This window comes from Brachyistius frenatus, unplaced genomic scaffold, assembly GCF_029030835.1.
Source record: "Brachyistius frenatus isolate BFR_SWC_R1_liver_20210118 unplaced genomic scaffold, ASM2903083v1 Contig_4, whole genome shotgun sequence".
Taxonomy (NCBI): Eukaryota; Metazoa; Chordata; class Actinopteri; family Embiotocidae; genus Brachyistius; species Brachyistius frenatus.
The window spans coordinates 467,445-492,960 of record NW_027210603.1 but is presented as its reverse complement, the minus strand read 5'-3'; the positions used below and the strand labels follow the sequence as shown (position 1 = coordinate 492,960).

General features: G+C 43.3%; 2 protein-coding genes across 2 annotated transcripts; one reads left to right on the top strand and one right to left on the bottom strand.

Moving 5' to 3' along the window:
• Positions 1-9,072: 9,072 nt before the first annotated feature.
• Positions 9,073-13,293, bottom strand: LOC138626184 (fibroleukin). The gene is made up of 6 exons (XM_069707673.1): positions 12,678-13,293; positions 12,062-12,257; positions 11,541-11,618; positions 11,348-11,460; positions 11,001-11,263; positions 9,073-9,656 (listed from the first exon to the last, which is right to left on the bottom strand). The coding sequence occupies exons 1-6, from the start codon at positions 12,936-12,938 to the stop codon at positions 9,314-9,316; spliced, it is 1,254 nt and encodes a 417-aa protein (XP_069563774.1). The 5' UTR covers positions 12,939-13,293; the 3' UTR covers positions 9,073-9,313.
• Positions 13,294-16,165: 2,872 nt separating this feature from the next.
• LOC138626309 (ras-related protein rab7) lies at positions 16,166-25,447 on the top strand. Its single transcript, XM_069707875.1, has 6 exons — positions 16,166-16,248; positions 21,075-21,137; positions 22,408-22,534; positions 22,659-22,877; positions 23,866-23,994; positions 24,095-25,447. The coding sequence occupies exons 2-6, from the start codon at positions 21,085-21,087 to the stop codon at positions 24,188-24,190; spliced, it is 624 nt and encodes a 207-aa protein (XP_069563976.1). The 5' UTR covers positions 16,166-16,248; positions 21,075-21,084; the 3' UTR covers positions 24,191-25,447.
• Positions 25,448-25,516: the final 69 nt, after the last annotated feature.

The window sequence follows — 25,516 nt, the reverse complement described above, 5'->3', positions numbered from 1 at the left end:
TCCTCATCCACCTCCTCCTCCTCCTCTTCCTCCTCTTCCTTATTCCCCCCACAATGACCGAGCATTTCCCATTTTTTCATATTATCTGTTTAAACCAGCGCGGTGACCTCTGCTGACACGCTTTGATAGATGCAAACCTCCCTTAATGCTCCACTGATTTTCTCTTGAGGACTCTTTCTGTTTTTATCTCCTGTTAACAGTTCCTATAATTATATTTGTTTTCTGTTTTCCATCTTTTATCCGACTAAAATCACAGTTTCTTCACCTGATTTGTTCACTGAGACCCATCACGGCTTTCTGAGGACTCAAGAGACACAAACAAAAGATGAGCTGATATGAGAGTTCACCGGCAGCATGCAGGGATGTGCAACATTTGGTCCGGCTGTATAAATCCACAGGGCTGCGTTCACAAAACTTCACATGAGGCTAAAAGTGGGTCCTGACCGGCTGAGCTGGAGATACTCAGGACAAGAGGGCGGTGTCGGCCCCCCCCCCCCCCCCCCCCCCCCCCCCCCCCCCCCCCCCCCCCCCCCCCCCCCCCCCCCCCCCCCCCCCCCCCCCTCACTTTCTTCTACAAACCCCCTTCAGTGATATAAAAGTTGCTCAACTACTTCCTGCATTGCTGATGAACTGATAACTGACTGTAAGAATTATTCCTGAAACTAAAAATATCCCATTTAGATCGACATTTGTTAACAAGCTGGCTGCACATTAAATTACAACAAAAATTGGAAAAAAATAAAGCGGATTTCAAGGGAATTGATGTTCCTTGAAATGTATAACCACCCCATCAAATATAGAAGATTAAAAAAAACAAAAGTAGATTTAATTTGAGTTTTTCTTAATCTTACTTCAAATGTTCTGATGAATTATTTGAATTTAATTAATTGTTTTAATTTAATCTAATTCAATTTGCATTTTTAGTTAATAGCTTGTTTTTAGTTGCATTAAAATGTGTTTGATTCAATGTAATGTTTTGCTTATTTTATTAATAAAAAAATGTATTTCAACTTTTGTCATTTTTTATTTATTTGATTGAATTTAACGTTGACTGTCACAGAGTAGTACATTCAGGAGGATGATGTCACCCGTCTCTTCTCTCTTTCACTCAGTAAAAACTCTCAGCAGCTCTGAATCTCCTGAAAGAGGAAACTTTTACTTTTTAATTCTCAGTCACTCATTAAAAAAAACTCCTCATGGAGAGCGATGAGACATTTTGATGCTGCAGGTTAGAATAATCAGGCGAACAGTGACACCTAGAGGACAGGAGGTGATCTGCTCATCCTGATATGAAACCTCTGCTGCCTCCTCCTGAATTCATCCTCTCATCTAAAGACTGAGTGTTGTTTACCTCTTTACTTCTCACAGATGAAACAACACATCACTGAATCATAAGACCTTTATCAACCTCAACTCAGCCGAGCACCTGTAGATGAGATCGACATGTTTCCAAACTCCAAATGAATCTCTTCACTTCAGGACGAGGCTATTTAGCAGAATATAAAGGGATTAAAAGAGTCCCCTCTTCTACCAGCTGCAACATTAAAGTGATTCATATTCATACTGTAATCCAATAATATAATATCATGCGTTGTTCTGTCTCTCCAGTATCTCTTAATGTCCCTGCTCGCCGTGTCGTCCTGAGAAGTGATCACAGGTCAGAGGTTCAGAAGTTCACTTCCTGCCCAGAGAGCAGCAGGAAGTGAGAGTTTACAAAACCTTGTCACTAACCACCTGTCAATCAATCTCTGTCTCACCGGAGCTGTCGGGGGAGTTGAAGAATTCCAAACAAGTCGGTCGTCAGTTTCACGTCGTTATTCCTTTATTTTGTCTTTGAGAGAATCAACTCCCCCGTGATGTGTGTCTGCAAGAGAAATATAGTCTGCATAACATGGAGTTTTCATGTTTCCTGATTTGTCCATAAATGTGACATGAAAACAATAAACTAGATGAACAAGTACAAGTATTTTAATGGCTTCAAAAAAGCTTTCTGAATCTTATTTTCTAATGAATGAGGGCACCGATGGTGCGAAAGCCCTGTTGTTCTTCAAGGAATTATTATTACGCGTTATTATTATTCTCTATAAACAACTGCATTTTTGGGGATTTTTATCATGTTCAAAAACTCATGAAAGTTGATACACGCGTCTCTCCTGGCAAAAAATTCATATTTTAGTGGAGTCGCGAGGGGGCGTGGCCAAATGGCTCGCTACCTAAAGAGATGCCCCGGCGGCTACCTTTACCTACATGCACGAAATTCGGTGGACATGTGTATCACACAGAGACGTACAAAAAAAAATGACATCGCACTATTACGTCAAGTCAACAGGAGGTCCGCCATTTTGAATTTAGTTGCCATTTTTGGCGATTCACACGTTGTACTTTAACGAACTCCTCCTACAGATTTTGTCGGACCGACTTGAAATTTAGTCTGCGCAATCTTAACATGTTTGGAATTAAAAGTTATCAAAAGAATTAGATTTAGTTGATCGGTTCACGGAGAGCGATTCCCCCTAAGGGTAAACCACAGGGTTTCGGGATTGCTGGTTTTGGATTTGCGGTGTAAATGCAGTCATACTAATACCAAACCAAAGGTCAACAACAATACAAAAACTCAGACAAAAATAAAAATCAATAACAGAAAATAAAGAGTGTGTCTAAAGCTTGAGATTTCTGCTTGCAGTTTTAATAGACTTTGTATTTGATGAGAGAAGTTGAATGGGAGTCTATGGAGCCGGAGGCTTTTGGGAGCCGACCTCTAGTGGCACTCACTGGTATTGCAGCTGAAGACACTTCATTTTTCATACCTGGAAGCTACGAACACTTTTATATCCAGTCTGTGGTTGAAATATATCAAAGTAGTGGACTGACTGACTGATCATCACCTCACTAGAGTTATTTCCATGTTTAAAACTGAAAATAAGATCAGAAAGATGAACAATGTCTCGTGTTTATCTCAGTGAAGGAAGTTTCAATCCGTAGAGGAAACAATGACGAAAGAGATGTTACAGAAGTTTATGACCGACATCCATGAGTGTTTTATTGGATAAAGACTGAGTGTGTGTGTGTGTGTGTGTGTGTGTGTGTGTGTGTGTGTGTGCGTGCGTGCGTGCGTGTGTGTGTGTGTGTGTGTGTGTGTGTGTGTGTGTGTGTGTGTGTGTGTGTGTGTGTGTGTGTGTGTGTGTGTGTGTGTGTGATTTGTTTACAGTCTGATTGTGCGTCTCTCTGCTCCTTCTGATCCTCAGTGATTCAGAGATGATAAATCCTCCGACTTCCCTCCTCTTCCTCTGAAGGAATTCCGGCTGCTTTGCTTAAGCTGATTCTGCAGAGCTAACCCAACCTGTCTGTCACACACACACACACACACACACACACACACACACACACACACACACACACACACACACACACACACACACACACACACACACACACACACACACACACACACACACACACACACACACACACACACACACACACACACACACACACACACACACACACACACACACACACAGGCACAGATCCATCACTTGTCATTATGTCTTTGTATGAAAAGATGCCTCTCATAGCGCAAACCAAATCTTTGTCCCTTGCTGCTGCTCAAGCCGAGGACACTAAAGTCATGAGATTGCAGCATATGTGTGTGTGTGTGTGTGTGTGTGTGTGTGTGTGTGTGTGTGTGTGTGTGTGTGTGTGTGTGTGTGTGTGTGTGTGTGTGTGTGTGTGTGTGTGTGTGTGTGTGTACTGTCACTCCCACCGCAACTCTCTGCAGGTGCAAGAGGAAAAAGCGACCGAGAAGAGAAACAGAGGTGACCAGTGGGCTGCGTTACCACATCCTTCATACTGAACCTCACATCTTCGACACACACACACACACACACACACACACACACACACACACACACACACACACACACACACACACACACACACACACACACACAGTCTCTTGCTCTCCTCGTGTTTCATGATTTGACAGGCCATGTGTGTACCTGTTGGATTGTTATTTTTCAGACGGTTTGCTGGTGTTTGTTGTGGATTATGATGAGTCATCACGTTTCCTTCGTACGTTTACGTGTATTATCAGATTAGATAATCCTTTGATTTGAGGGAAAAAGACATCTGCCCCATCAGCGTTTTCCATCTCCTCACCTTTTCTCCTTCTTACCTTCACATCAGCGAGACGGTTCTGTGGATTATGATGGAAGAGCAGCATCAGATGCTCCGAGAGGAAACCGCCTGCAGGCGTATATAATGATGCTGCACCTCCTCCAGGAGATCACCTCTGCGACGTGGTAGACGGGGACATTTGTAGCACGACAACAGACAAAATCTGCAGAAATGATGTGAAGCACTGACGTCACCATGAGGCCGAATCTCTGAGCAACGTTTCCAACTTCTTTTTAAACCCCGATGAGTTGAGGTGTTTGAGAGCAAATCGAGGCTCCGTCATGTTAATGTGGAGCTCCGAATAATAATAATAATAATAATAATAATAATAATAATACAGGCTCAGTGAGTGTTAAGTACTGCGACAAGAAAAACAGGTACTGCATCTAAAAACTGTGAGTTCATCACTACCAGCATTATGTAGAAAAAATGTCCCCTTGGGGATTAATAAAGTAACTATCTATCTAGTCATTTAATCCAGAGGGGCCAAAAGTCTCTGCAATGAAGGGCCAAAATCACAAAATTTAATTTTATTAAAATATAATAGGTTTGACAGAAAATTAACATTCCACCCCCCAAAAAAATCTTAATCTGCAAGTCATTTTATTATTTTGCAGAAATTCTTGTCAAAATCAGTCGGCTGGCAAATTTTCTCAAATTAGTTTCTTTTCTAATGTGATTTAAAAGAGAAACTCAACAGATGCTGTTCATGTTTTAGCTGCACAACATTTATATGTTCATATTCATTACAGGGATTTTACAGCACTGAAGAATAAGGATGATTAGCATGAGCTTAGCAAATATAGTGGGCCAACACATAGAAGATGCGGACCTAAATCGGCCCACGGGCCACAAATTGAGCCACTAATCTATTGTTAATGTAAGAAGACTGATTAAAGCTGCTTTAAAGGATCTTTGAGTCAGCAGATCAAAATGAGGACACTAAAGTGATAAAAGTTAGTGTAAATAATATAAATAGATTACCTCGATTTCAGTGTTTTTTAATCATTAATCTTGAAATTGATTAAATTTGCAAAGAAACACAAAATAAAACTTGTGTGTTGAACCAGGAAGTCCTGCAGATGTGTCGGGCCTTTAAATGATGCTCCACATGTTGAGACTTAATCACATAAATAATCTTATTTATTAAAGTGTTACAAACCCAGCCTGCATGCCTCCTCTTCCTCCTCCTCCTCCTCTTCCTCGTCCTCCTCCTCTACAACCTCCCCAGCTCCACTTTCATGTGCAGATTCACACTAGAGATGGAGAGGCCTCCACCCTCCCCTCCTCCCCCCTCCGCCCCCAGCATCCTCACCACATCAGGATACACTTGTTCTGCTGAATTCCGGTTTCAAACGGATCGCTGCGTCTCGCTGCTCCTCTGCAGGAGCAGCTTTAAGAGCTGTCTCTCAGAGGTGCTGTGGTCAGGGAAGGGGAGTCTCTAACGGCCTCTTACACTCACACACCTTTCAGACCTCACCCGCTCCCGCTTCCTCCTCACCCCTCACTCCTCCACCCTTCCCTCCACCACCTCCTCACCCCTGACAGCCGCCATGCACCCTTATCACCACTAGAGCAGATCAATGAATGAAAAGTTCCCTCCACTGAGGTCATCAGCTCCTCTCCGCCTCCATCACGCTGTCACCTCACCGAATCTTTTTACTGCTGCAGACTCACTGCTTCTTACAAATACTGTTTATTTCCTCAGTATTACACATAAAAACTCTATTTTAAAGTTATAAACAGTCAGAAAATGTCTCACTGTGGATACTTTTTGTCCTTTGACCTTCAACCTCACTCGTGCTGCCCCCGGTGGTGAAAAGAGGCACTGCAGCCTGAACTTCTGGAGGCTTGAGACTCCACATTTTAACATGTTGTAAGTCAAAGCTCTTTTATGTTTGCAGGAGTTTTCAGATGTTGATTTATGGCAGGTATGCATATCTATTTAAAACACCAAACCAATGAAAAGAATCACATTTTGCTGAAACATTTGACTCATTTTGTAGATTTTTACTCATCATCTGTCACATAAACATCCTGCAAATTTGACACAGTTCTTGTCCTTGACTGGTTTTTTTTTTTTTCTTATAATATTTCTGCTTTTCTTTAATTTCTCTGCACATTGTTTCGGCCTCTAATTTTCAGGTGAAAGTTACTTTTCAGTTTTCCTCTGAGCAACATCGCCACCTGCTGTTAATCAGATGTACTGACACGTATCTCCAATTTATGAACTCCAAGTATTCTAATAAGAGTTGATTATTTGTGTACAGCACATTTTTAAAGCTGCACAAAATCTCTTCCTGTGTGAATTACCTGCCTTTATATTAGTTTATTTTTATTCAACTGCTCATTTTAATCCTGTTTTTAAACAGTGAAATCTGAAGAAAATCTTTTTACTAGAATGATGTCCTACTCTTCCTTGAAAACATGATATTTCCCCAGTGAGGCTGTTTATTAGATGATTAGTGAAGCAGATTATTATTAAACTTGGATTTATTGATGGATTTGTAGCACTTTAATAAATAGATGATATGAATAAGAAACTACATTTCTCCCAGTGGCCATTTGAAGATTTGTTTTTTATTCATATTTAAAAAAAGTTTTAAACGTGACTTTTCCAAATGCTCGTGCCTGAAGTGACGTTTGGAGGTAAAACGTCTTGTGCCCCGAACAGAACCGAGGTTCCCGCCTGCAAGCTGCTGCACGTTAAGGCCAAACCCAGCGGCTTCGAGATGACTTCAGCTTCAGTTTTCTGTCTGATGATTTCACTCAGAAGTGAACAACACAGATCACAGGGAGGAACTTCCCTCAGAGGAGCGCTGGGTTTCTCAAAGGGATGTGCTGGCTAACCGCTGCCCAGTCTGGGCTTCCGGCCGTGGGGCAGCAGAGCCTGCCGGTGCCCCTCACACCACACAACACCGCCCCTATCACCCGGCTCCAGACACTGTGCCAGGATACTGTGGTGACACAACCCTGGGCCTCTGTTCCTCCCTTGTCAACAAGACTGATGGATGCAGAGAGGAGAGGACAGGAGGACTGATTGATATTGAAAGGGACTGGAGCTCAGAGTCAAAAGGAAGCAGAAGATTTGAATATTTAGGAGGCAGAAATGATTGAGAGAACAGAGCACAGCAAGGATGAATAGAAGGAGGCAGGAAGGTGTTAAAGCTGATTTCTTTTTAGTGATGACATGAAGAGTCTTTTCTTTCTGTTTGGCTGCATTTTAGAGGTCGATCACTATCCAGCGCATTTCAGGAGTTTCTCTCAAAGACAAAAACTTCATTTAAACCAACAGGACGTGAGTTTAAAAGGCTGCAGGGCAGATTTGATGAGTTATCTTCAGCTGAAACTTAACTCTTCTCAGTCTCTTCAATACCTTTAGGTGCCAGCAGGGGGCACAACGTGGCGCCGGACACATTTTAACCTCGTATTATTTCCTGCAGTGAGACAACAAGATGCACACACACAAACACACACACAAAGACACACACACACACACACACACACACACACACACACACACACACACACACACACACACACACACACACACACACACACAAAATCAAAGGAGAAAGCTGATCGTTAAAATGGCTTTCATGGGTGATTGATTTTGATTGGTCATGGTTAACCGTCTGCTGTGTGTGTGTGTGTGTGTGTGTGTGTGTGTGTGTGTGTGTGTGTGTGTGTGTGTGTGTGTGTGTGTGTGTGTGTGTGTGTGTGTGTATAAGACTACGTGTAAAACAGAGTGAAGGGGAAAAGGAGCTTGTGGTTGCATAACAATCATTAAGTCGGCAGCATGTGTACAAAGGGAGCCATTTGTTTTTATGAAGCCAAGCACATCAAGCACCTCTTGATCTGAGGCTAGTGTGTGTGTGTGTGTGTGTGTGTGTGTGTGTGTGTGTGTGTGTGTGTGTGTGTGTGTGTGTGTGTGTGTGTGTGTGTGTGTGTGTGTGTGTGTGTGTGTGTGTGTGTGTGTGTGTGTGCGCAATAAAGGCACATCTTTATGTCTGCATAAGTGGTGTGTGTGAAATACCGTGTCTGCCAGCGGTGTGTCTGTAGATCAGAGGCTCCTGGGGGCCCTCATTGCCCCCCCCCCCCCACCTCGCTGGTTAATATTAGACTCCCTGCTTGTTGGACAGACTGACATCTCATCGTGAATGCTGCTAAAATAGCGTTTTACAAACACCGTGAGACACACACAGTCTCACATGCCGACTCTAAACTCCCAGAAAAGGCCGCCGCCAGCCTGACGCCGGCTCCACAGAGCAGGTGATGCTGAGTCTGTGTGTGTGTGTGTGTGTGTGTGTGTGTGTGTGTGTGTGTGTGTGTGTGTGTGTGTGTGTGTGTGTGTGTGTGTGTGTGTGTTTGTCCTGATAGCAGGGCTGGAGGAAGTTTTTTTTGGGAGTATGACGACAGAATATAGCTCCAGTGTGTCAGGCCCGGACCTGGGAAAGTATGAGCGAGGTGAGGTGAGAAAAGAGGGCTGCCCTTTGTGTGGAGTCAAACTGTTAGCTCAGGGTTTGGCTGGATATTAATACAGCTGGAGGCCGAACACAGGAGGCCTGTGGTTGAACAGAAATGGGTTTTAAATCCCTGTCAGCTCTCAGTCACATGGGACGGAGTTTTAAGAGCTGTGATCTGCAATGACCTCTTGACTCCCGTGATATCATATGACCTAAAATTCAAGTGAACTGTTGCTGACAGTTACAGTCTCTGAGCTGCAGGTAGAGATTCATGCAAACCGGCAGGATTAATACATGCATGCTTGAAAAATCCCTTTTATGTGCAGTTTGGGTGGAGCTTCATCCTTAATGTGTAAACGGAGACTGCATGCTAACCAGGCGTCCCAGTGATGAATTAAAGTACCACAGAATGTTCAATGTACAATAAAGATTCTGGGAATTTATTACAACAACTTCTACAAGCAGCAGCTATTTTTCTGTGTTATGCAGCAAACCCGAACAAAAGTATAGCCTCGAACACTCTTCTGTTGAGCGTTATTCCTTCATTCTATTAGCTGCCGTGTGACGAAACAGTGATAGTGACTAACATATCTATCAATCAAAAACAAATGTAGTGTCTGGCCTGGTTATTACTGTAGTTTACGGTGCAGCATGAGTTGTCCTCCATATGTTCAGGATGTTCCCAAAAAGTTCTTGGGTCTCGTCTTCATCTCCACCCTCTTGAAGGAGTAGCGCTCCCCGGTCCGTCCGTCCGTCAGGATGTACCACGTCCCCCAGTAGATGCCGTTGGTGACCCCGCTGTAACGCCCTCGGTAGTACCGTCCGTTCAGGTTGGCCGCCAGGCAGGCGTCGAACCACCAGCCCGCCCCGTAGTACTGACCGCAGCTCCCGGACGTGTAGCGGTCGTGGTCTCGGTCCGCGGTGCTGAAGGATCTGCCGTCGTGGTTGTAACGTTTGCTGTAGCTCAGAGCATTTCCTGCATCACCGGAGTACTCGCGGGCTGTCAGACGGTACCTGGAGGAGAACACGGTGCACCTGTGAGGGGGGGTGTCTGCATCGCTGCAGCACGGCGTCACGGTAAAGTGTGCAACAGACACGCCTGTCCAGTAAAGCCAAACGTGTTATTCTCACACCTAGACAACACCAAGCGTAGCTACCACACGTTTTGCTGTCTGTTACGTGCTTTGCCGTTTTCGATTGCTCATATTTCCTCTTGATTTTTACGGTATTTTAAGACACTACATCACAAAAAGTAGTTAAAAAAGCAATGTTTTCTATAATAATTGAGAGGGGGAAAAGCAATCTGTGGCACAAATCAGCTTTCCATATTTGCTGTCGCCATCCGTGCCAAAAATGTCTTATATTTCCTGTGATCTTCATAGAAAACACTGCTATATGCACCTGTTTTGTTGTAAAAAAAATTTAAAAAATAAAAAAAAAAACCGCTGCTTTTTATGACACTTTACAGCACAAAAAGCAGTTTTCTGACTGTTCACTAGATTTCTGTGAAAATTGCAAGGAAATATCAGCATTTTCTGCCACAGTTGGCTTCCCATTAACCGGGATTTTGGGATAGTAACAGACATGCCCAGCCACTAAAGCTAAACCTGTAATTAATTTATGAAAATTATCCTTTCAGAAGATGTTGTATGATTTGGAAGAATAATTTTTATCCTTACAGTTCACTGAGAAAGTTACAGTTTTCTTGTCCGGTGTTTTTCACATTGATGGTGCAGAATAAGTTGTTTTGAATGAAAACATCTCCATCTCTCATGTTTCTCCACTGATTTATTCAGGTTTTTCTTTAAAAAATTTGCCATCTGTCACTGCAAAAAAAAAAAAACCACAACCTCATGATGCGCTGACACTTGAACCAGGTGAGTTTATCTCAGTACATCATAAAGTCTATAAAATGAACATTTTTCTTTCCGTAGGCTGATAATATGGTTTTGAAATATATTTCATATAAAGACTTTTTGATTGAAGGCCCAATATTTAAAGTTTTCATTTATCAAGATTAAATCCATGTGCTGATGTGACAGATCTGACTGACGGAGAAAACAACCCAACAAGTGTGATCCTCAGGTACCTGTGATCATCTACTACAGGTGTGTGTGATCATCTACTACAGGTGTGTGTGATCATCTACTATAGGTGTGTGTGATCATCTACTACAGGTGTGTGTGATCATCTACTACAGGTGTGTGTGATCATCTACTACAGGTGTGTGTGATCATCTACTACAGGTGTGTGTGATCATCTACTACAGGTGTGTGTGATCATCTATTACAGGTGTGTGATCATCTACTACAGGTGTGTGTGATCATCTACTACAGGTGTGTGTCTGCTGTGCTTCACCTCTGGGCCTCCGAGGCCACTCTGAAGTTGCTGTAGGTGGCCTGCCGCCTCTGTTGGTGCCAGTCCTCCAGCTCGATGCGGAGTTGGTGGTGTCCGGCGGAGGTGAGGGCGGTCAGCGCTGCGTTACCCAGCCAGTGTTCTCCCTGTAGGCTGCCAAAGCCCTCCCGGTACTCCTGCCACGTCCTGTTGAAGTCCAGCGAGCCGTCCTGGCGAGTCTGGATCACCGTCCACCCGCCTCCCGCCGTCTCCATGTCACATTTAGCCTGAGACAAACAAAGAAGTCTAGATTTGACTGATCTCCAGTGTTTTGGGGGTCTGTCTGCGGTTTACGGGTGAGTCTGAAGTACCTCCACCGCCGGGCCGTGCAGGTCCGGCTGGATGGTGTAGATTCCGTTGTCTTTGATACCGAGCCTGTAAATCTCTGCACAGTCCCGAGGATGTGACCTCTCCAGGGGGGCAACTGAGAGCCACACACAGCACATCTTCATTCAGCTTATTAATCATTAAAACAAGATCATGTGATCGCCCCGATGCCCTCACCTGTGGGCGGATGATGCGTGATGCTCTTGAGGAACAGCAGCAGGTCTTTCTCCCCCTCTCGTCCCACCGCTGCACTCTCTGTCACCCCGGAGAAAGATTAGGTTATCGGTGAGACACATCGCTCGGCTTTCAGCGGCTCAAAATAGAAGCTCTGTCTTCATTTACTTCACACACGGGTTGTATGATCTCTCTTTAAAGCTGCTTCACATCGTCAGCTCCAGCCTGTGAGTGTGCGGGTCTCAGTGCAGCTAAATTCCGATGCACTCACCTATGACCGACACTCAGCAGGCCTCATTGAGCCTCTGTTTACTATGTGTGGGGGAGTGACTGCTGGCATCTGTGTGTGTGTGTGTGTGTGTGTGTGTGTGTGTGTGTGTGTGTGTGTGTGTGTGTGTGTGTGTGTGTGTGTGTGTGTGTGTGTGTGTGTGTGTGTGTGTGTGTGTGTGTGTGTGTGTGTGTGTGTGTGTACATGTTTGTCCGTGTGCTGCAGAGGTGGGGGGATATATATGTGTGCGACTCACCCAGCCGTTTGGCCATCGCCCCGAGGGCCTGGCTGTGACAGTGGAGGTCACACTCTGTCAGCACGGCCGCCATTAACGCCAGGATGGCCCCCAGAGAGCTGCTCTCCTGGCCCCCCGGACTCCAGGGCCCCCCGGTCTCCTGGAGGGAGCGCATGCAGCGCTGCAGCTGAACCAGCCGCTCTTTGACACCGCCGGCCTGCAAGACAGGTACTTTCTTTATGACACGCGGCGTTGCACATTAAAGGGAGTAAAAGTGCATCCTTTATTTTGGAAGATGACTCCTCGAAGGTCGACACTCAGCCCGTCTCTTACACTTACATCAGCCTTTGTTATCATGTCCCTCACACACCTGTTGCTGCATGAGCTCAGCACAACCATATGATGAGGACATTTTTAAAGCGGACCTAATTTTATCCCTCCTTTGATTGCCGCCACTCGCCGCTCCACGGCTGCTGTTAGGTGGTGCCAAGTTTAGTGTCCCAGGAGACGGGACCTGCTGGCACATGAACATGTCTGCTTCATCTCACGCTCACATGGCTGCTTTTAAAGTTACAAACGACAAACCTCATTCTGAAAAGTGCAGCAGATGAGCTGCCTGTCTCGTCATGTCACTCACTTTATGCTGCACCTGGGGGAAGTCGCCTCTGTGCTCCGCCCTCCGAGGAACATCTGAGATGGCTGGAAGTGAAACCCCCATCCTGCAGACGGATGTCCCGGTCTGACCCTCACAGGCCGCCGTCCCCGGAGCGGCGGGTGCAGCCACCAGACTGTCCCTGCAGGGAGGATGCACGCAGGCTGGAGACGCATCTGAGGATAGCAGCGCTCCCACGTACAGAGACAACAGGGGAAGCATGCTGAGGGAGCTGAAAGGAATCATGGGAAAACGCAGAGATGGAGGCTTCTCCAGACGTCTTCCTCACAGCTGATTTTTCTTGATGATTCCTTCAAACTTTTACTTTCCTTCAAATCCCCAAGAAGTTCCTCCTCATGTGTCCTTTTGTTTAGATCTCTGTCCTGTTGTCCATCTTGTGTGTTTCTTTCATTTCTTTTCTTTCTTTTTTTTAAAAATTATTCCTCAGTTCATCTCCTTCCCTCTTCGTCCTCCTCTTCCTCCGGCTCGCTCTCTTGTTAGTGAGGTTGCTTTGGCTCAGATTCCTAGATAAATGCGGCACTCTTTGCTGTCTGACACGGACTAATGCACCCACCCCCTAATACACACACACACACACACACACACACACACACACACACACACACACACACACACACACACACACACACACACACACACACAATCTGTCCATCCTTAACTCAACTCATTCTCTCTCCTGCTCTCCCACACAGACACACAGAGATACATGTTTACACACACACACACACACACACACACACACACACACACACACACACACACACACACACACACACACACACACACACACACACACACACACACACACACACACACACACACATACACATACACTCCAAGAATGTGAATAGAAGTCTTAAACTTGTATGCAGTGTAACAATAAGCACATTTTTTGCAGATGAATTGAGTTTTCTTTTTGTTGTGCAGATCTTCGCGTCCCTCTACGATCGTGCCTCTTTGTGAACCACCTCTCACCTTCAGCCATCGATCGTATGGGACAACATTTGCCGAGATGAAAACCCGACAGATGCTTCGGGTGTGTGTGTGTGTGTGTGTGTGTGTGTGTGTGTGTGTGTGTGTGTGTGTGTGTGTGTGTGTGTGTGTGTGTGTGTGTGTGTGTGTGTGTGTGTGTGTGTGTGTGTGTGTGTGTGTGTGTGTCCTTTGCTGCCGTGAACCCGTTTCTCACTCGCATGCTTTTTGTGTTGCAGTGTTTGTGTTGACAAACTGAGTTCCAAAGAAGCCATAAAGACTGGACGCTCAATGGGAGCGAGAAGTCAGGAATTCCTCCATAAACACCGGAGTCATCACAGTCAACAGGATCCTGCAGAGGCACACTCCCAGTAACCAGCAGGACAAACACACGCACGGAGACACACACACACACACACACACACACACACACACACACACACACACACACACACACACACACACACACACACACACACACACACACACACACACACACACACACACACACACACACACACACACACACAGCAGGACTGAATCCAGCTGAGACCTCTCTGCACTGATGAGAAATAACACGATGATGTGAAACTGTGGCAGCTCTGTGAGTCCAGATTTGGGATGCCAGGATTAATAAATTTAAATATTATTTCTTGGCACATAATTATGTGAACATCTCGTTACATTAATAATCAGTTTACTGAGGAGAATATGGTAAATAATTAAATCAACAGCTACCAAGGTCTGAATTTGTCTTACTACTTTTCTATTTATTGTATTTGTTTAGATTAGATTAGATGTCTGTCAGTCTGTCATTAATAGTTTTGTTAAATTAAAAAACGATCATGTTATATTGATGTTGTATGTTTTGTCATATTTTAAAAGATAAATCAAATCTATTTTTATTTGGCAGGCGTACAGATGTAAAATTGGTGTCATATCTGTCAGAAATATAAAGTTTTTATGATATCCTTTGAAAAAACCTGCACTACCACTCCCCATGCAACTCCAGTTACACTCTCAAATACTCCCACAGTGAAGGAGAGTTTTCTTTCTCTGGGCTGCAAACAGGCTGAAAGTTGGACCTGCTACAGTTTCAGTAACACAATAAAGTTTCACAGTTATTATAGAAGCAGATCAATAGTCTACTTTTCACTTTCTCACAGTGTCACTACTACAGAAAACTACATTTCTCTGAAAGGTCCAAAATGTGGAGAAACAACTGGAGATTAAATGTATTAAAATACATAAGTTTCTAAATGATTGGGATGGAATTTCAGTTTTGTTGAGTTCCAGCAAATCATCAAATCAAATGATCTGGGTTCAAAGAGTCATAATGAGATGATGCTGACCTCTGGTGGACACGCTCAGCGCTCACAGTCAGCAGTGGAGAGTCATGAGATGGTGTTCACACTCAGAGGTGGAGCTCTAAGTGAGGTTTAAGATCAGAAGAAGGTGGTGTACCTTCAGAGGTTTAAAACATCCAAGTCTGTATGTATCAGTCGTTCATAGTGAGTTATACTAATCAGTGAGATCACACGGCTCCATGACGACCATGTCGATGTGTGATGATGAGATCATGTCGGATTACTTGTGATGTTCTGTAGGATGATGAATATTGTGACCAAAAAAAAGATAACCATGACTGATGAAGATCCTGTGAGTCTGAGAAAACAATGGTGTCCTGATTATGTCATCAGGGTTATTTCAGTTATTTGGAAACTTGCATTACAAGCTGGCTGTTGGTTTGGAAGAAGTGATCATTTGATTTGATGATTTGCTGGAACTCAACAAAACTGAAATTCCATCCCAATCATTTAGAAACTTATGTATTTTAATACATTTAATCTCCAGTTGTTTCAGATAGAGAACTGCATCTGGGACTTTTTCTCACCATTAAAGACCAAAATTACAATTATTTAAACTTTTTAGTTAACACTTAAAAAAACAAAAACTTTATTACAAGTCTTAAAAGTGCAAATCTGAACAATACAAATGAAAATATACATACAAAATACAAAACCGTTAAAAAAAAAAAATGTATCTGCTTGGAGTAAATGTAATTAATGTAAAGGTTTTTTTGTTTTTAATTGTTATTTTATTATATTTTTGCAATTACTCCAAATTATATTATATATTATATTATTATTCGCTCGTTATGTTTGTAATCAAGTATCAACACATTTTGTCGTGAATATTAGAGAACGACGTCATGGGCGTGTTGCGTCTGACGTCAGACGCAGACGTTGTTTTGGAGGAGGAAGTGAAAGGGGAAGACAAGCTGGGGGCAGTAGGTAGTTAGCAGGCTGACAAGCAAGCCTTCAAGCAAAGTGCCAAATTTACTGCTCAGCTGGGAACAAATTGTCTCGTCAATTTGCGACTCGGGTTTGTGTTGGTTTTCACGCAAAAGGGCGACACGTTGTTTTGTCACGGATTTGAAACGACGCATCGCCACATTAACGCTCGTTAGCCGCCGTGACGCGTCGTTAGCCGCCGAGGCTAGCTGTCCCGAACAACAACAGCTCGCCGGTCCAGAAGTCGCCGCTCCGCTGGTCAGAAACTCCAAGTAAGTTGGTGAGACGACAGCAGTCTGTTCCGGATGGCCAACCTTTGCTCGGTGTCCTGTTAACCCCGCCGCGGATGATGGTGCTGAGGGTGGGTTTTGGTTTTTTTTTATCGAGGAGCTGCTCGGCACAAACAAGGCCGGCCTGTGGCTCCTCTGGATCGGCTCCAATGAGGACGGAGAACCGGGAGTCGAGGTCGGTCCGTCCGAGCACAGCACCGTAAACAGTGGCACCTCTTCCCGTCTGTCAAATGTCAGCGGGAGGGGTCGATTCTGAATTCTCTAAATAATTTAATCTTTAAATGGCCTTCATGCACCATTTATTTTCAGCATAAAACAGTTCATTTCAGGAGGATTTGTTAAAAGGGTTACCTGGTCTGTTACCTGGTCTGTTACCTGGTCTGTTACCTGGTCCTGGTCTGTTACCTGGTGTGTTACCTGGTCTGTTACCTGGTCTGTTACCTGGTCCTGGTCTGTTACCTGGTCTGTTACCTGGTCTGTTGTTACCTGGTCTGTTACCTGGTCCTGGTCTGTTACCTGGTCTGTTGTTACCTGGTCTGTTGTTACCTGGTCTGTTACCTGGTCTGTTACCTGGTCCTGGTCTGTTACCTGGTCTGTTGTTACCTGGTCTGTTACCTGGTCCTGGTGTGTTACCTGGTCTGTTGTTACTTGGTCTGTTACCTGGTCTGTTGTTACCTGGTGTGTTACCTGGTCTGTTGTTACCTGGTGTGTTACCTGGTCTGTTACCTGGTCTGTTGTTACCTGGTGTGTTACCTGGTGTGTTACCTGGTCTGTTACCTGGTCTGTTGTTACCTGGTCTGTTGTTACCTGGTCTGTTACCTGGTCCTGGTCTGTTGTTACTTGGTCTGTTACCTGGTGTGTTACCTGGTGTGTTACCTGGTCTGTTGTTACCTGGTCTGTTACCTGGTCTGTTACCTGGTCTGTTACCTGGTCCTGGTCTGTTGTTACTTGGTCTGTTACCTGGTGTGTTACCTGGTCTGTTGAGGTGTTGCCAAGCAGACTTGTGGTGTTTTTCAGTTAGAGGTTTGTTTTGTTGGTGACTCACAGGTCACGCAGGTACACGTCGTTCACTTACTTTAATGACCTGATTGGCTCCAACGCCTTTTTTTTTTTTTTAACTTGTTTCAACAAGCTGGCTAGAAAAAAAAGTGAAACCTAAAATCTGTCTCTATTCAAAACAATAAAGTCCCTAATTTTTCTTCTTATTAAAGTCCAAATGCTGGAGTGTGAAGACTTGTTCCTGCTCTGTGATTTTGTTTTGAAGGATTGGTTGCAGTTGTTGGTAAAACGGTTCATCTCAGGTTTCCGTGACTCCACATTCCTGCCTGCTTCTTCGAATCAGCTCTAATTTGGGATGAACTCACGTCTCACATGAGCCGGTTGATTCTCTGAATGTAGTTGTGGATCATAACAAGCTGTTCATGCAGACTCATTATGATCAACATGCAGTAAAAGTAAGTCATTTATTTTGTAGAAATGCTCTGGTACTGCTGCACCTAGTTGGAGCTTTATTTATACTTTTGTTTTTAAAGTTATTAATATATTTAACCAGACTTCTTGATATCCTCGGATCGCTGGAGCATCTGGTTGTCATGTGGGAGCTGGTTGATCAGGAAGGTGGCCCGACGTTGTGACGTCGTTAGATGGAAGACGCGTCGACAAACTTTCAAATCTATATTTAGTGTCGGAGTTTGTTTGTGTCTGTTGGTTTGTGTTCATAATCCAGATCAGAGGTGAACTCCTGCTGCTGTTGGCAGAGATGTAAACGGGCAGCCGGGAGTTATTTAGGACCAACTAAGATGGTTTTTAACATGAAACCATCAACAGTTAGTTTGTACTATCAGCTGTCGTAAGGATGAGAGGTCGCCAGTATAAAAACAGGGATGTTTAGTTCTTCTAAACTTTAGTTAAGGTCATAGCACTCGTTGTCATTATCCTTTGACATAATCAGCGCTCCCTTGATTGCTTTGCTGAAGGTATAAATCTAGTAAACAGACAAGAGATTAATGATTAACAATGGTCAAATAAAACAAGATCAGTGAACAAACACGGATCAAAACTCAATGATATTAAGATCACGAGCTATTATTATTCATTTATCACACTAACAGCAAGTTTGATGATTCACTAAATAATAAAAACAAGTATTGAAAGGTCTCCGTTGGCACAATTATTTAAATTTGCCATTTATTTTGTATTTTTAGGGGTTTGTCTCAAACTCCTAGTAGAAGACAAGAGAAGAAACATATTAATGCCAGTACTAACTGACATTTTGAATATTTTAATGCCAAATTATGCAATAAAAACATTTGCACAATATTTTTAGTTCTTGTAGATGGCGTGAAAATGAATTAAACTGCCTCTGACGCATTGTCTACTTTAAACCAGCTTGTAATGGCAAAACATCCTCATCCATAAACAACACATTTTTAACGCTATATGTATTTAAATGGTTTATTTGTCATGCTGTCCCAGTTTTCCACTAACCTCCAGATAATATAGGGTTTTTTTTTCTGTCATTTATTTCTCTAGTTTTATGACAGAATGAAATGAGTTGGTTTCTTTTTGAGACATTATGGACTCAACTTTCTGTCGGGCACCATAACTGGCTTTTAAAAATCAGCAAAAGCTGTCAACGGTTGATCACCTGATCTCAGATCCTTGCGTAATCATGTGACACACCTGCACTCGGTGCTCCCGTCAGCTGGAGCGCTCGTTCCCTCAGGAATAAAATAAAGTGTCCTTCTCAGCTCAGAGCGACTGATGCGTTTTATCAGGTTAGCTGTAGGATTTTAAATTCATTTTAAGCGTTCATTCTTCAGTGTCTCTCTTAAATCACAGGTTTAAACTTGTCTTGATTTTAGTTTTTAATTAAAAGTAATGTTTATTTTCTGTAAGTGAGTTCCACCAAAACCTGTTGTGGTTCGTTGGCGCGACTAAAACGCTTTTCTAATAAACTGTTGTCTGGCAGGTTTTTTGTAATTTACTGCTGAAGAAGATAAAAAAATAATCATTTATTTCCTCCAAAACTGGACAGAACTTTTCTTTAGTGTTAATAAATAGCACAGAAAATCCATTATCAAGGATAAAATAGTGCACATATTTAACATGAGTCTATAAACCATCAGACGGCTGCTGTTGTGAACCTACAGTCGACTTCACGTTTCTGTCCACAGCCCAGATAAGACTAAAAGATAAATCAACCTCTTATGAAATCTCCGTTTATTTGAGTCCGTCTGGCCTGTTTGAGCATGGATAAGGTGCACAGATAACATTAAAGATTGGAGCATATTTTACTGTCCGACACCACTTTTTTTTTTTTTTTTTTTTTAACCATGAAATGTGGCGTCGACAACATATTTCAGTTTGTAAAGATGGCAGCTGGGGAGCAGGTGGAGCTCCTCCACATGCTGTAGATGTAAAGAGCTGAAGGATGACGCTCGTCTCTGGTCTATTTCTGTACACACACTCAGTTCACCATTTATCTGGATTTTAAGAAAATCTCAGGGAAGATTTAGTCCTGCGTAAGAAGAGCACGGCCGCGGTGCAACGTTAAAGTATCATCATGACACCTGTCGGCTCTTCCAGTTGTTCTTTTCTTAAAGAGGGACAAACCATAATCGGTTCACTTATTCACGTGTTGAGAAATGCCACAGATCCCGTTTTCTTTCCTTCAGACGACACTGAATGGAACTTATGCACAAATCGCTGAGCAGCGACGTGCATGTCCTCCTATAAAATGCCAGAAGGCTTTTATTTTGAAACACAGAGGAAGTTGAGGCATTTCTATAACCGATAGACCTTTTTCACAGAAGACGTTTTGACCTGTCGGATTAATAAACACGTGTTTTAATGCAAATTCAGGCAATTACCAGGATATTTGCGGAAACTTGCAATTTTGCACAATACCTGCAAGTTTTCTGCAAAAAAGGTCGTTAACAGAAGTTTTCTGAAAATATTGCAGTATAATAAGAAGTAGTCTTTCCAGACTGCACTTTTTTTGTGTTGAATTAATATTATTTAAACGGCATCTAAAATATATTAAAAAAAAGATTATAACTAAAATATTTCTTTGATGTGCAGCATTGATATTACCACAGGAAGTGATATTACTCTTATCAGGTAGGTGTTAAAAACATCTCATGTTTTACCCCGACTTGCAATTTCTTCTAATTCATGCAAGAAATTTAAAAGTCCACAAATTACATCACAAAATTTGAGGAAATCCGCCGCAATATTAAACATTTTTGATCGCATCAATCTTAAAAAAAGAACTCAACTGGAAGCTGTGAAATGCAGCCATCATTTATGCGCCTGTAATTTCCTGACAATTACAAAATCATCTATTATGAAAGAGCCGGATGGCGACTGAGCGTGTGCAGCAGGAGGTTGTCGGTGATATTAGAAAATACCCGATGTGTCACTTGGTTTGGAGAATAAGAGGGAGTCGGCTCTCTGAGGTGACTTCCTGTGTGTGCGTGTGCGTGTGTGCGCGTGTGTGTGTGTGCATGTATGTGTGTGTGTGTGTGTGTGTGTGAGAGAGAGAAAGAAAGAATGATGTGTTCCTCGTGATGTTGCCCAACAGCTTACAAAGCACATGACTGGAATGAATGGCATTCAGACGTGACCGGTGGAGGGCCACGAAACTACACCGATCTGGAGAGCCGTGTTTCCCAACAGATTCTCTTCTGAATCCGTCCGATCGTCCCCGAACGGCACAAACCTGCTGATTTAACTCGTGACCTGCGATGACGAGGTCAGCGAGGCGTCTGTGAATAAAACGTATTTGTGCTTCTTTTTTTCTGCAGCTGTGGAAAAATGACTTCCAGGAAGAAAGTGCTGTTGAAAGTCATCATCCTGGGAGATTCTGGGTGAGTCACAACACGGCGGATGTTTCCTCGACATGTCAGACGCAGCAAATCACTTCGCTCCTAACAATATCCTTGTCTTATCTGCTTCTTTATTTTGAATGGTGTGTGTATTGTGTTACTTCCTTGTTGAGTCATTTTTGTGCCATAAGCTGTTTCCAGGCAGAGTAGAAACAGCTCGGCTGGTTTTCATCTCGATCGCTGCCGTTGTTCTTCACTGTGTTTCTAAGGGAAGTAATCACAGCAATCAATCGTGCAAACAGTATTTAAAGGACTCGTGATGTTTCACAGCATTTCCTAAAAAGGTTTTTAATAAACATTGTGAGACCAGATTTCAGAGCTGATCCTGGAAAAGTCTGCTATGTTTTAATTATTCACACTTCTGATAACGTGACGGTGTTTCATCCGTTCGTGGTCGAACCATGACGACGTCACATCGATCATTTTATAGGTTTTAAATGTGGTGAAACTCTCAATTCAACCAACATACAGATATAATATCATCTGCGGAGCCATTTTTATTACATTATTCTTTGGTGCAATATCTGGAACCATTTTTTGATTGTTAAGTATTTATTGTCCCTAATTTGCTCTGATCAGGAACAGCACTCCTTTTTTTTGTACAATGACAATAAAAGCTTTCTATTCTATTCTAAAATATGAGAGGAAACATTCGGTGTTTATTCATCTGAAACATGCATTAAATAGTGTCACTTTTACTATCATGCCGCCTTTCAGTCAAGGAAAAGGGAATATTAAACCGCTGTATATTATAAATAATCAAGCTCTAGATCTGCTCCCTGAGAACTGATTAATCGACTCGACTGTTTTTCAGGAGGCTCGCTGATATCTGGAAAAGATGCAATTGAGAGGATTAGAGCCTCGCCAGGCAGCAGTGACATTTCAGGAAAACGTCCGATTCGATAATTGGAACTAATCGACTGTTAATCGACGTGAATGCGATTAAAAGAGAAAAAAGAGACTCGCTTGCATCGTAAACTCAACAAATGTCCTCCAACTTCTAAAACTGTCACCGTGGATGAATCTGATCAGAAGCACGTCTTTAGTTACTTCATCTGACCGCCGATTATTGATTGTTGATTGATTGACCGCCGTGATGCTCAGCTGTCGTTGGCTGATGATCTGTTCTCCTGCTCAGTTTGACTCATCTTCATTTATGTTTTGAAGGAGCTCCTCTCACAACTTTTACTAGTTTACGACTAGAAGTCGTTCTGCCTCTGATCTTCTGCTGTTTGTTGTGTTCCTCTCGCAGCGTTGGAAAGACCTCCCTCATGAACCAGTATGTGAACAAGAAGTTTAGTAACCAGTACAAAGCCACAATAGGAGCAGACTTCCTGACCAAGGAGGTGATGGTGGACGACCGGCTCGTCACCATGCAGGTGAGGCCCGATTACATCCGGAGCTGGAAGTTGTTCAGGCGTCGAAACGACAGTGTTTCTGAGATCGGACTTTGTTCGGCTCCTCGGTCTCACTTCCTGTCCCGTGGTGTGTTTGTCGGTCCAGATCTGGGACACGGCCGGCCAGGAGAGGTTCCAGTCTTTGGGCGTCGCGTTCTACCGCGGCGCCGACTGCTGCGTGCTGGTGTTCGACGTGACCGCGCCCAACACCTTCAAGACACTCGACAGCTGGAGGGATGAGTTCCTGATCCAGGCCAGCCCTCGAGACCCGGAGAACTTCCCCTTCGTGGTGCTAGGCAACAAGATCGACCTGGAGAACAGACAGGTGGGTTCGATTAGAGCTGCTGGAGTCACATTCCTGAGACGCTGAAGTCCAGGCGGGTTTCAGGTGTTCCTCCAACATGTGTTTACTGAAGGAGTAAACAGCCCCTCCAGACTTTCACCGAGTCTTTTTCTGATTGTTTGGATTTATGACAAATTGTGATTTAATTTGTGGAGTTTTAAGTTGATTTTTTTTTTTGCAGCAAAACTGGAATTTAGAAAAACTTACAAGCTGAGGAAAAAATATATTTGCTTTTGAGGCTCTACCTGATGAATAATAATCCTGCCGCACATCACAGAAATATTTTAATCCTTTTTAATGTATTTATTGAACTTGGGGAACATTTACAGGGCTCAAAGTGATAAAAAGTGTGTAAAAGTGACGAATCTTTCCAGAACAAACTGTCTGTGACTGAAATATAGAAACAAAGAACACATCTGCTGTCAGAATAAGAACATGAACATATTAATATTAATTCAACACAGACTGTTTGCACAAAAACAACGTGGAGTCTCTTACAGCTGGAGCCTTGCTGATTGTAAACAAGTTATTTTTGTTAATAAAGTCAGTTTTGTTTGGGAGGATTTACTTTATATTATAATACTTTCAGCAGAACTTCTGTTGACGACATTTTTTGCAGAAAAATCACACGAATTTTGCAAAATTGTGAGCTCCTGTAAGTATTGAATTTGTGTTCCTTATTTTTCGTGGAAGTGAAGTCGGAGCCCTCAAAGACTTTTATTGAAATTACCTTCCTCATTTAAACAGTCACTTCTGTGGTCAGCTCACATTTTTTCTGTTTGTTAAAAATAACTATTTCTGAGGTAGTTTGATGTGAGCACTGTGAATAAAATCGTTTTAACCCATTTTACTGGAAAATAAAAAGCCAAAATATTTGTCACCTAATTATAAAGTTTAAATTTGGACCTTCAACCGTCCTTGAACGTCTCAGCTCGTCATTAATGAAGGATGTCTTCCTCTTCCTCCTCAGGTGACCACCAAAAGGGCTCAGGCGTGGTGTCAGAGTAAGAACAACATCCCCTACTTTGAGACCAGCGCCAAGGAAGCCATAAACGTCGAACAGGCATTCCAGACGATCGCACGTAACGCCCTCAAACAGGCGAGTTAGCGACGACTGTGTTTGTGTTGGAGGCTTTTTTTTGTTTGGAAATGAATCTGCTTCTCTCAACGCTGACTTGTTTTTTTTGTTTCCTCGGCAGGAGACGGAGGTGGAGCTGTATAATGAATTCCCGGAGCCCATAAAGCTGGATCGGAACGACAGAGCGAAACCGTCGGCGGAGAGCTGCAGCTGCTGAGGGACAAGTTCTTCTTTCTGAAACACTCGTCACCTCCACGCGCTCCCAGGGAACCGCCTTCCCTTCTGGTCTTCCTCCTTCACGCCATCATTCATTCCATCAACACCCCCCGACTCCACCCCCCACCCCACCACACACACACACACACACACACACACACACTTCACACAGTGCGCTGCACATGGATGCAACACCCCCCCCACCCCCAACACTTAGTACACAAATTAACACACTCGGTGAAACACGCTGACAAACCCAGTGCCCAAAGATCACACGAGAAGAATGACACCCCCTGTTTTGGACTCCTCGTCCCGCCCACCCGTCTGTCTGTCCCGCCCACCCGTCTGTCTGAGCGTGGCCCCCGATTCTCCCGCCGAGGCCGCAAGATGGAGCCCCGTCTTTAAACGTGCTGCGGGAACTCCAGACGGACCGGCTGACGCTCTGCAGCGCGAGACGATGTCGGCTAACGTCGAGCATCCCGAGTATCTTATTCTCTCTGCTTCCTCTCTGCTTTCTTTTCTGTCAAGAAATAATCTAGTTGAACTATATATAAATATATATTTTAATTGGCTGCTGTTATTTCTCAAGCCAATCTGATTCACCGACATGTTGTTTCATTTGTGCACTTTCTTTTTATAGTTTTTGCCTTTAAATGTTCTCGAGGGATGACAACGTCTGCTGCCTCAAATTAAACCTCCTCACTTGGTGTCAAATATCTCCTGAGAATTTGTCCAACACTCGCAAAGGTGATTGTATTTGCCTTTTTTTTTTTTTTTTTTTTTTTTTTTTTAGTCCCTTCAAGATTGTGTGTTAAAGGGTTTAAAACTGCAGAAGAAACGTTAGAAGTAAACGCCGATCAGGCTGTAAAACTCCTCCATATATTAACATTTGCCTTTCATGTACCATGACTTGTACTGCTACTATTACTGCTGTATGTGTTATGTCCCTCATCAGACATCTCTCAGTGCTGTGGAAGTACGACACGCGTCACCGACACCCGTCTTCTGTCACGTCTTCGTTATCGCTGTTCTATCTATCTGCTTGTAGCTCAGGTCGGCTCCGTACTCAATATTTTTAACGGATTGTGTATTCCGGTGTATAGGTGGTAAAATGGACTGAAGTCCCTTTTCCCGTTTAAAGAAAATATCCAACTCTTTCCCCCGGTATATCTCCTCCTCCCTACAGACAAAAATACTGCAATGCCAATGATGTTGTCAAAGAAAATTCGGACTTCAAATAATAAAACTCTTGAATATATCATTGGTCTATTATTTGTCTTAACTTTTTTCTGATTGGTTAAATTTCTTATTGCATTGATGTGATCTT